This window comes from Rhinolophus hipposideros (genome assembly GCF_964194185.1).
Source record: "Rhinolophus hipposideros genome assembly, chromosome: 12".
In the NCBI taxonomy this organism is placed as follows: Eukaryota; Metazoa; Chordata; class Mammalia; order Chiroptera; family Rhinolophidae; genus Rhinolophus; species Rhinolophus hipposideros.
Window position 1 is genome coordinate 55,751,056 of NC_138058.1, and position 12,783 is coordinate 55,763,838.

Consider the following 12,783-nt stretch of genomic DNA (forward strand, 5'->3'; position numbering starts at 1 on the left):
ACTGCTTATACAATGAGAAGTGATACAATAAGCACCACATTCATGTACTTCCCCCTAGAAAACATGCCTAAGGATTCTGTTGCATTCTGCTGCTGCTCAGTGAGTAGGACTATAAGGTAACAACTGCTTATAGCTTATTAGTAAACATGATCTAATTCAAAGCACGTATCCCAATCACACGTCTCTGGCATATAAGTAGGGTACAAGCTTAGGTAAACTGTGAACTACCCAGACACCATGAAATGTTATTAAGTTTACTCAGGTAAAATTATTAGTTAATTCTGTCTGCCATTCTCAAGAAACGGTTCTAATACCGGAATGCTCGTCTTAGGAATACTACTTAAGCTCAATTTCTAGTGTAATGTTAATTGAGCAGCTACACTGGAGGCAAATATTTATGTTAATATTGATGTTAATAATGTTCAACAGGCAAGATCAAATCCACTGTTTGGACACAATTAGTGAACCTACTCAGCAGCATTCTTCCCTTCAACTTGGAGAGCCATGTCTTGAGTCTTCCATAGTGCTTATTCTCAGTAAAATGTACTTACCCAAGAGCAAACGTGATTTAATTGCAAAGAGAAATCAAACTACAGAATATTAAGTCTTCAAAGGGCCAAGAGACTTGGCAAGAACAATATTTTAAGGAAGTCAAAGATTACCTGAATGCATTCGCTCTATAATAATGGACTGGTGAGGTGGAGGTTGAAGAAAATGTGAAGCATGAGAAATTGCAAGGGCTAGACCAGAACCAAGTGGATTCTAGAAAAGAAAAAAGTATAACTCTACATTGATATTACTCTTGTTCTATAAAAACTAATAACCATAATATCAAATTAAGTCTCATTTCCGAATGGACATTCTATAGTATTTTATAAAAAATAATCGAATTTATCAAGTTGGTATAATAAAATTTCACCTTCTAAAGTTAACGTGTATTACAAATTATTTTTAAATATCTAAGCGAACGCCTACTTAAAATGTAATAATTTACCATTCTGGACTTGTTGGAATTTTTGTTATGTGCAGCAAGATTGACTGTTGGGGAATCAATAACTGAGCCTGGGAAAAGTTGTGCAAGTTCAGCATTAATCACAACGGAAACTGCTTCATTGGGTGGTGTGAGTGGTGGAGTCATAAAAAGTGGTGTTGTTTTTGGAGTGGGTGGAATAACATCAGATGGATGAATGAAGAATCCAGGGGCTGCCACTGGGTTGGAAGGCACAGAGTTGTGAACAGGACCTACTGCTGATGCTGCCGACGCTGCTGACGCGGCTGCAGCTGCTGCAGCTGTTGTCTGATGTAACTTGGCTTCCAGCTTTGCTTTCTGTAAAAGAAGTAAAAGCAACAAATATAGAGGAACCTTGCCTACCTCAATGGTGGGGAACGACACGGGGGATATATTATGAGGATAAGCATGATTAAACTGGATCCTAGTTAAATAAAAATTAAATACAAAGTGGACAACACGAATGGGTTATTTCCTTGAGATACATACTTTATTAAATATTTGATATAAAATTTCCTGAGTATTTAGGAACTAGGACTTTCTCAAAGCAAAGGTGCAAAAGAAGCAGAACAATTAAATGTAAATAAATAAAGTTCTCTTTGAAACAAAGTAATAACAGGAAGTGAACTGTCATGTTTCCTAACCGGATACAATTTGTCACCTGGAATTCCTGAGTTGCATTTAGACCACGATGATTATGTCCAAAACTTGTCATTATTACTAAATTTTAATTCACATCAATTTAACGGGTTTTTAAAATGTTTTTTAAATGTAAAGTTGTTCAATCAATAACAATAGTTAACTGGTAACTATTTGTAATGTTTGACCAAGAGTGTTTAAACATAGTAAGAATGGATTTTACTTAAAGATTGCAAAAAAGTATCAATTATATACCCTAAGTTATGTATCAAATAAAACACATTTATATAATTTTTAAACATTTGAATATATCACAAAGACGTTACCTCAATTTTTGGAGAAAATGATTAGCTCAGATCGATCAAACTACTTTCCTTTATGAAAATAATGATCATTTTTACAGTACTTTTTCAGCTTTTGAAGTTTAGAGACAGCATGAACAAAGAGCCAAATAGTCTCCAACCTGTTGCTGAAGCTTCAAAAGCTGCTGCTGTTTCTCTTGCAGCACCTGTAGCTGTTGCTCGGCTGAAGCCATTGCATGAGAGAGAGACTGCAAAGCTACCTGGGCTGCTGAACTCAGGGCTGTCGAAGCTTCCCCAACTGTCCCAGATGATAGTCCACCTACTGCAGGAGTAACCCCGAAGGAACTCACTGGCATAAGGGGGAGAAAAACACAGGATAAAGTAAAGGTACACAGAGAAAAGTATTCAAAGTACGACCCTATTTTGACACTAAAACTATAGTTCATTTTCATTTTGAAAGATATGAATCTAGACTGTATAAATAAGGGAATCTTAACAGTAAAAGTATGTTGATAATAATAGTATTCAAGTTTAAGGGATCCAGTAATGACTTCTATAGCAAAGAAACACTGGTCACTATACTTTTAAGTTTAAAAATATTTCCAGCATAGAAATTTCATTTAATGTGACTGAAATAAAAATACAAAATGAGAGTAACTTTATCATACAATTTGAGCATAAGAAATAAACTGAAATTTGCTTTACTAAGATTTCTTACAAGCAACACTTTCTTCTCCTGCCCTGAAAAAGCTCAAAAAAATCTTTAATTCTAAGAACATCATTTTAAAAGACTGGTAACACTACTTCCTCATTTTAAAGCCTAGCCTAAACAGAGAGGCTGGCCCACATAGAATAATATGTAAAGCAGTTTCCTACCATGTGCTCCCCAGAACACTAATATGAATAGAAAAGTGTGTCCCGTGCACAATCAAATAAGTCCAGCACATACTGCTTACCCACGAACATTATCATTAAAGGTCTATAAAATCCTACAAGTTAAAAAATTCTTTTGACTTTCCTTTTCAATGTTATTCAAATATGCATTATAAAAGAACTCTTTTCCCATTAAGTATTTATCAATATTTGTGGAAAACATTCTGGGAAAGTTTTGATATGACAACTATTTCACAACTCAGTGAAACAGGTCCGTAGAAAACAAAAAGCAGAAGGCAAATCTAACAACAGTATTAATGCTTATAACAGGCCTTTACTGGAAAGCTATACTGGGGAAAGACAACCACTACTGTAATAGCAAATGTTTAGTGTGCATTACCACATGGCATTACTTTAGTTAATGACTATATTTAACAGATGAACAACCCTGAGGGGCGGATACTATGATTCTGCTTTTTAGTTGATTAAGTAAAGAATGGCTCAGAGAAGTTACCCTGGAGAGCTGAGAGTGGTAAAACTAGGATTAGAACCAACGGCAATATGAAACCAAGGCCAATGTGAGACTCAGCACTAACAATGGAACTTACATCAACTCATTTAATCTTTGCACTGCCACATAGGTAGGTATTAATGTTATGTATTTTATAGATAATGAACCTAAAGTTGAAAGAAGTAATTTACTCAAATACTTGAATAGAGGAAAGAACAGGTAATGTGACAGCCTGTTTTAATGGCTAGATTATGCCAGCATTCAAATAAACAATAAAAAAATTAAGTTGCATTCAACAAGATAGCAATAACAACAAAACTGTGCATGACAACTTACAATTAAGAATTTCCTCAACTTAAAAGAAAAAAAAACACATTTATTACAGTGCACCATACTACACACCTCTTTGAACTTACACAAATTCAATTATATAAGCTTGGTCAAAGAAAGAGCAATCATATTTCATACAAGCTATGTGCCCCAAAATGAAAAACATCTGCTCCCTGTATGTTCCACCAAAGCCAAAAGCTATCAATCCCAACTCCAGAAGGAAAATTATTAGACTTAATGAAGCATTTATGTTGTACTGTAGGGGTAATTTAAGCTATTTTCAATATTAACCATATGTACTTTAGTCCTTTACTGACTTTAAAATCTAATGCCCAGATAATGTTTATGGGAAAACTGTCACTATAAACAATCCAAGGAAAATAAGTCATCATGCTACCACAAAACTAATTTTGAAATCTTTTGCAAGGTAAAAAACAAATCTTTTTGCAAGGTAAAAAAAAAAATCTTTTGCAAGGTAAAAAACAATACCCTCTTCTATTTCCTATTAAAGGCCTTAAAAACTAGATATAAAATATAGAGGTGAGAACTAGACAAAGCTGACTGTTATCACCATTTCTATTATATAATTCAGGACGTCCTAGGAAGCATAAAAGAGTAAGAACAAAAATAAAAAATAAAACAATCAGAAAAACAACAAACTAAATATTAACAGACAGCATGATTATGTATATTAAAAAATCCCTAAGAACCTACAAACTATTAGAATTAGCAAATTAACATAACAATGTCATCAGATATAAGGTTAATATAAATACATGCAAATCAATTATATTTTTATTACACTAGTGTTTCCCCAAATGTAAGATCTAGCTGGACAATCAGCTCTAATGCGTCTTTTGGAGCAAAAATTAATGTAACACCCGGTCCTATATTATATTATATTGTGTGACTGTGATGTGATATGTGATATGTGATATGTTATATGTGAGATGTGATGTGATGTGATGTAAGACCCGGTCTTATTTTACTATAAGACCCGGTCTTATAGTAAAATAAGACCGGGTCTTATATAAATAGTAAAATAAGACCGGGTCTTATATTAATTTTTGTTCCAAAAGACACATTAGAGCTGATTGTCAGGAAGGTCTTATTTTGGGGGAAACATGGTAGCAACAAAAGAACAGAAATAAAATTAAGAAAAATATCACTTATAATAGCATAAAAAAATGAAATAGCTAGGTAAAATCTAAAATGTACAAAACATCTACGTTAAAAACTACAAAACATCACCAAGAGAAATTGAAAACTCATATATACTAAAGGATACACTATGTTAACAGACTACACGGCATAGTATTATTAAGATTTGGTCAATTCTCCCAAGCTGATTTATATTCAAATCCAAAATTAAAAAATATTTTTTGTTTATAAATTGACAAACTGATTCTAAAATTTAAACAGAAATACAGAGATCAAAGGTACAGCATGTTGTTTACAGCTAATAATGCTGTATTATACACTTGAAAGTTGCTAAGAGAGTAGATCTTAAATGTTCTCACCACAAAAAGGAAATGGTAATTATGTGACAGAATGGAGGTATTACTTAATGCTAGGGTTGTAATCATATTATAATATATAAATGTGTCAAACCAACACATTGGGTATCTTGAATTTGCTTAATGTTATGCCAATTATGTTTCAATAAAGCTGGGGGAAAATGGAAACACAAAAGACACAGAATCTTTAAGAAAGACTATCTTTAATAAAAGGAATGCTAATGAGTCCAATCCCAGGTGTATATACCCAAAAGAACTAAAAACATACATTCACACAAAAATTTATACAAAAATGTTCACAGCAGTGTTTTTCTTAAAAGACAAGAAGAGGAAAGAGCCCAAATGTCCATTAACTGCTGAGTAGATAAATAAAATGTGGTATATCCATATTTTTTAAAGAAGTACTATGTCCACACAATGAAATATTATTTGGCCATAAAAAGTAATGATGTACTACTGACAAATGCTAAATAGATGGTACTTGAAAACATTATACTAAGTGAAAGAAGGCAGACAAAAGGTCCACCTAGTGTATAATTCAAGATTTACATGAAACGTCCAGGGTAGGCAAATCCAGAGAGACACAAAATGGATTAATGATTACCAGGGAGGCGCTGGGAGGACAGGCAGGGGGATAGGAAGTGACCACTAATGGATATAAAGTTTCTTTTTGGAATGATGGAAATGTTCTGGAATTAGATAGTGGTGATGATTACCTACTACTATGAAAACTTTATATAAATATTTTAAATTACCAAAAAAGAAAGAAAACCAAAGTTGATAGATTTACACTAATAGATTCAAAGACTTGATAGACAGTTACAATAATTAAGAAAATGAGGTATTGGCATAAGGTTAGACAAACTAACCAATGAAAGAGAAATACATCCACACAAATAGCAGACACATAAGGCAACAAACACTGCAGTAGAGAGAAAGGGGGGTAGGTTGTTTTCCTCATAAATGATTACATAGCAAGAGATAGTCAACTAAGATGAATTAGAAAATAATACCCATAGTAAAAGGAGAGATTAAAAACTGAAAATTATGCCAGTTACAGTAATGAGATGTCACATATATGAAATTGGAAATACAAAAAGAAGATAGAAAATAGGGCAGAAGCAATGTTGGAACAACTAATGGCTGGGATTTTTTTCTGTAGCTGATGGAAGATACCTTCAAGGATTCAAGAAGCCCTGTGAATCACATAAGCAGGATAGACAGAATGAATATGAATGAATCTCATAAACAGCTTGAGTACTGACAGTGACCTTAAAACAGGAATAATAAGAGTGACAGGCGATGTCTAACAAAAATAGTGTGCAAGGTAAAAAACAAGATTATATTTAAATCACTGGAAGAAATAATAGCTAACTTACAATTCTACACTGTGAAAATATATCTCAAGAATGAAAATAACACCTCTTGATCCAAATAAACTAAATATAAAATGTTATTGTGATATACAGATAAATTTAATTATGTATTGAAACTTAGATGATACCATTAGATTATGCTAATTTGATTGATAAAAGTGCATCATACTTATAATTAATTTAGACAGTTATGAAAAATCACCATCAGTAATTAAAATATTCATATTGTTTAAGATAAATATCTATTATTATACAGACATAAAAGTAATACAGTATCTAGTATTTGTTTGGAGGTACTTCAGCAAAGAAAACAGATAAAAGAAATGTGGAAAAGGATCAATACTATTGGAATCTGAATAATGGCTATGTGGTTTGCTCATCTAATTATTCAAAAAATATTTGAAAATTTTCCAAGAAAACTAAGTTAATTCACCAGTAGACAAGTACAAATAAGAGATCTTAGAGGATAGTTTTCAGACATAAACAAAATTATACCAGATAAAAACTCAAAATCAAAGAAAGGAATAAAGAGGAATGAAATGGAATTATGAGATAAATACAAATGAATACTGAATATAAAAACTATTATAATAATTATTAGAGGAATCAAACTACACCTGAAATAAGATATAAAATCACAATGCCATATAAATTGGAAAGGTGATAAAAAAATGTTCAAGATATTTGCAATGAATGGTAAAATACTAACTGGACTCCTAGATGTCAAAGATATGTGTATACTATGATCTCTGGAATAAATGCTAAAACCAGTAAAAAGTAGAAAAATAGACCAAAAAATATATAATGACGAAAGAAAATAAGAGAAAAAGAAGTATCTGACAAGATGAGAAATCTAATAGGATATATAAAAAACACAGTAGGTTTAAACACAAATATGTAAGTAATTACACTAAATGTAAATTAAATATTGTAATTGAAAGTAAAAGTATAAGAGTAGATTAAAAAAGGAAACTACATGCTGACTTTAAAAGTATGTCTGAAATATAAGGAGACCCTGAAAAGTTGAAACTAAAAGGAAGGAAAAATATATACTATACAAAGAGTAACCAAAAGTTGTTGTAAAGTATACAAATATCAAACAAATTACTTTTAGGAAAAATAGCACTCAACGATAAAGACATAATTTGTAAAGGTAAGAGAGTCAATTCACAAGAAAGATATAACCATTCTGAATTTGTATGGTAGTTCCAAAATGTATAACATAAAAACTGATGAAACTAAAATAAACAAATCCACAGGTACAGTGACATTTTTTTCTTTTTTTTCTTTTTTTAGGAGAGTCAGCTTTATTACACCGGCGGGCTCAGTGGGATCCTTCCCAAAATACTGAGCCCAGTGACAAAAATTTAACACATTTTATTAGCTGTAAAAACTAAGTAGTAGATGAAGTAATCATTACATAATTATCAAACTTGCCCAAATAGATACATAGAATACACTTCACCAACAAATGCTGAGTAAACATTATTGTGAAACATTCATGGAATATTTATATAAGCTGACCCACTACAATTCCTATCATATTTTGCAAGATTGATAATCAGAGTGTTTCTTTTGACCCCAAAGCAATTTAAATAGAAATCAATAAGAAGATAACTAGAAATTCCTCATGTGCTTGGAAATTAAGAACTGCATTTCTTTAATGTTACTTACTAAAGTTGAATATACGTATGACAACCCTATGAAGCAGCAAATCAACTTCCCCATTCATATTCAAGAGAACAGTGTATCCATTAGTACTAACAGTGCCACAACAGAACAACCCAAATGTCGACTCACAGTACACAAATAGTGGATACATAAATTTTATTTTATTCAGACAACAGAATCTTAAACAGCAGTGAAGAAGAACCAACTATCTACGTATATGCAATGATACGAATTTAACATTCATAATGTTGAACAGAAGGCAGACCAAAAATATATAAACACAATTTTATATTATACAGACCCTACTCAACCAGTGCTCAGAAATGCATAATTAAATGATTATATGAAGAAACAAAGACCACGAAATGATTACTCAAAAAGTTAGGACAATATTGACCTTCTGGAGAGAGTCAGGGAGAAATAAAGGGAAGAGGGCATGGAGACAGACCACACCTTTCAGAGTACTAGAAATATTTTTTGATTTGGTAGACAGCTTGTGTTTTGATAAACTTCTGGGCTATACAACCGTTTTCTGCACTTTTCTCTATTGGGAATTATATTTCACAATTAACATGTTTCAACAAAAAAATCCTAAACAGGAAGTTGAGAAACCATAGTCATCTTCTAGCACCTTATGATCACTAGTCAAGAGTTTGCTCTAACATTTAATAAAAATCCCTCTGCTGGTGGTGATTTCAGTCTGGGTGGAATACAGAGGTGATTGCTTGTACAGGCATAGAAGACCACCTTTGGATACACAAAAAGTTGGTGCCATTGCTTCCTTTGCAGGAGAGTAAATGGGTGATGAATGTGAAGGAATACGTTTCTTTTTTCAAGCCTAAATTTTTACTTGTTTAAATTTTATACCTTATGAAAGTATACTTATTCAAACACATAAATTTTCTTAAAATAAAACTCTTTAGAGCCTTATTTTTATGACTGTCCCAAGAAAGAGTCTAATTTATAACTAAAGAGTTCTCTGAAAATTCAACTTATCACAGCATGTCTATTCTAGTATAAATATGTAAGTTTCTACAAAAATGACTAGAATAGTCCAAGAAAGCAAACACAAATAAATTTTGTTCCTTGTGGCATCTCCACATTAAAGAAACATTAGATTTTAATTTCATTTTAAAGTGAAATTCTCATCATAACTATATAAGCCATGAATTTCATTCACTGGTTACTCCTCCAGTTGGAAGATACAAGATGATTCTGAGTAAAAACACACTCAAATGAAGAACTGCTAAGTTCCTTTTAAGACTTTTTGCCATTCCGAAGCCAAGGGCAAGACAATTTCTATGGCTCCTCAAGTAAACTTTTCTTACTTTCTGTTAAAATGTTAAAGACAGGTATACAAAATAAGATTTTCCACTGATTATCCATTTAAAACATCAACAACACCACATATCCAACATACTCAAATACCGGTTCATATATCCAAAGTTGCTTTAACCTAGGTAGAAAAATAGTATTCTTTATTCATCTCACCTCACCCTTCTCAAAGACACTGCACCAAATATACTTTTAACTTTAAAGCAAGAAATAAATTATGATGTTAAAACTACACACAAGACTGATCATCAACTGATGATTACTGAAGCTGACCAACAGAAATATAGTCTACTGTACGCTCTCCTCTATTTTCATTATGTTCAATATTTTATAAATTAAAAGGCTTCTAAAAATACACACACATAAAAACAAATAGATTTAAAATAGTGCACCAGAGATTTGGGGGAAAAAAGCCTATGAACAGACTTAGAAAAGAATATAAAACTACTAATGATTTCCCCCCAAAATGTCCCTCTATTTATAACTTTCTATTTAACATGACAGCAAAGAACTTACATATACTATAAGCTGATATTTAAGTACTTATATGTCATTTTATATTTATTACAGCATATAATATACAATAAAAGAGTGTATATAATAAAAGATGGTATATACCAGTAAACGTACTTGCATCATCCCTTTCTATTCTGGTTCCATCACTAGTTGACACACAAGTAAAGTGTAAGGGTTCAACTTCTAGAAGTCCAGTGAGAGATGTGAAACTACCTTCGGCAGCTGTGCAACTACTGACCTTTCCATTTCCTAATACAGAAGAGAGACAAGAGTTATAATATGTGAATTAATCTTTAAAAGACAATCGTATTAAGAATTATAGTGGTACTCCAATTTTAATTGGAGAGATGTATAAACACACAACCCTCACCTCACACAGTGCTTCAAAAATGGACATGGTATTAAGAAAACTCACAAACAGGAGATACTAGTTTCCTTGCTACAAAAGCAGAGCTGCATACAAGCAACTCAGTGTCCATTCACATTAACAAGAAACAGTAACAACTAATTTAGATTTTAAAGAGGAAAAAAATAATAAACCGGCTACTTACATTAGCTATTGCCCAATCTGTTAAGTATGCATAAAATCAGAATACATTCTATGACATCAACAGTATAAATACGACACAAAGTAAAAACTAAACATTCCAAAATATTGACAAGATTTATCTATAAATGTTTCATTATAACGTGTATATATTATCAATTTTGTAGAATGAGGCATACTACTTTATAATGACAGAAATAGTTTAACTTAGCATATGTAGTAGTAAAAAAAAAAATTGGATGGTTACAACTATGTGAATAAAACCACGGCAAGAAGACTGGACAGACAAAAGAATTAAGAATGTATGTAGTACGGGGGAAGGGGTTATTTTCAGTACTTTGCAAATTTTCTGGAGTTAGCACTACTTCAAACAGAATTAACAGATAAAGTACAACAGAAACTCAAGATGGAAAGAATGAGGAGACAGAAAAACTATCATCAACATCTGAAGGACTAACTGAAAAGCAAGACTAAACGGCCAAAACCTTGTTTTCTCAAGTCCCAGTGGTGCCCAGTACTGAGTCTGACACAATGGTTAAAAAAATATTTTGAGTACTTAAAACAAGATGTGGAAAATACAAAATTAAAAGGACAGGTCCCTTTTCTCATGAAACACATATTCTGTGTTATAGGTTATTAGGCATTAAACAGAACTAAACTTTAAAAAAAGTGCTGTTTTACTTAAGAGAAGCTCAAAGGACTGATAAGTTAAGAGGAAATCAGTCTAAGTAAAGGGGTAATAAAATACTTCCATGAGGAGACGATGAGATTTATGAGAAGAATAAGAGATTTTTATATATTTATTCCATTAGGCCAGGGAAGTCCAAGCTGAAGAAATGACGTGAATGAAATCTCTCCACTAGGAACGAACATGGCACATTAGAGGAACTGAAAGAACAATGTAGTCAGAGGAACATTTCTCAATCCTAAAACTACTCTTCATATCTTTAAAATAATTAAGAACTCTATAAAGAGTGTGTGTGTGTGTGTGTGTGTGTATAAACATATATATACACACACACATATATTGGATGTAGATATATTTATATATCTATATGTAGATATATATTTTGATATATAGATATACATGTAGATCTATATATACATCTCATAGAAATTTTAAGATGGTAAATTTAAAGTATTAATCCACTTAACAGTAATAAACTCATTAGATATAAAAACGGAAAACTCTAAAGAAAAATAACTGTCTTCTAAATCAAAAATAACTTAATGAGAAGAGTGTAATGTTTTACATTTTGCAGATCTCTTTAAAATCTGGCTTATCAGAGAGTAGCTGGATTTTTCTATCTGCCTCTGCATACAATGTGTTGTAATATGTTGTTTTTGTAGAAGTATATGAAAAACACCCAACCCAACACAAATACGTAGTTTTAATAATCCTACATATTTGAAAACTTGACAAGTGGCAGTATTCATAGTGATTAATTGCCACATGATATTTGATACCTTATTAGTGAACTTCTCAAACTCAACTGGACTAAGATTAATCGGCCTATCTTGTACTTTTAAAGAATCTTTTACCCATGCATGATGTCATCATGCATTGATCATTTAGAAAATATTGGTTCACCACTATATATAGGTCTTCCAAATGTTAACACATTTCATTATATAATATCACAAAAAGACACTCACTAATATCACAGCTGATCAGAAAAAAACCTTTAGGTATTAGAAAGCTGTCAAGCTTACTGTGGAGGATACACGTTTTCCAAAATTCTATATTTTTTTTTGCCTAAAAGCTGTACTTTTAACATTGGCAACAAATACTATCAGTTGGATAGATACTGACAGCCTTTTCCTATAAATTTTTTCAGAAAATACCTGTCAAATAATCAAGTCTGAATAAATATATGTTGTCTGTCAGTCATTCTTGCAAATAAAAATGGTGTCCATGAAATAAGCAATTAGCTTGTAACTCAAACAACTATACAAGTGTGCTTTCTTTGAAAAAGCCATGGCTCTACAATATGCAGAAGTGCTTCATGCACACTTCCATTTCATCATGGACTATTTAAAAGATGAGTGCTCATGAGTTTAAAATTTAATAAAATCACCAATTTCTACAGCTTCATTAAGGACATTTGTAAGTAAAATTGAACTGGCATATTTTTTATTGCAAGTGCCTAGTGAGAA

General features: G+C 31.9%; 1 protein-coding gene across 17 annotated transcripts in view; it reads right to left on the minus strand.

Annotated features, from left to right (window-relative positions):
- Nucleotides 1-12,783, minus strand: part of BIRC6 (baculoviral IAP repeat containing 6) — a 211,416-nt gene that overhangs the window by 124,834 nt on the left and 73,799 nt on the right. For 6 of the 17 annotated variants that reach the window (XR_013994673.1, XM_081069474.1, XM_081069484.1 and 3 more), the window contains 4 exons: nt 10,182-10,328; nt 2,112-2,299; nt 995-1,327; nt 663-762 (listed from right to left, as the gene is read on the minus strand). Coding sequence is in view for 16 of the 17 variants with exons in the window: in XM_081069474.1 (XP_080925600.1) it covers nt 663-762; nt 995-1,327; nt 2,112-2,299; nt 10,182-10,328 (768 nt within the window). In the remaining variant the exon portion in view is untranslated. The remainder of the gene's footprint in view (nt 1-662; nt 763-994; nt 1,328-2,111; nt 2,300-10,181; nt 10,329-12,783) is intronic. The other 11 variants (XM_081069478.1, XM_081069477.1, XM_081069475.1 and 8 more) reach the window with 4 other exon arrangements.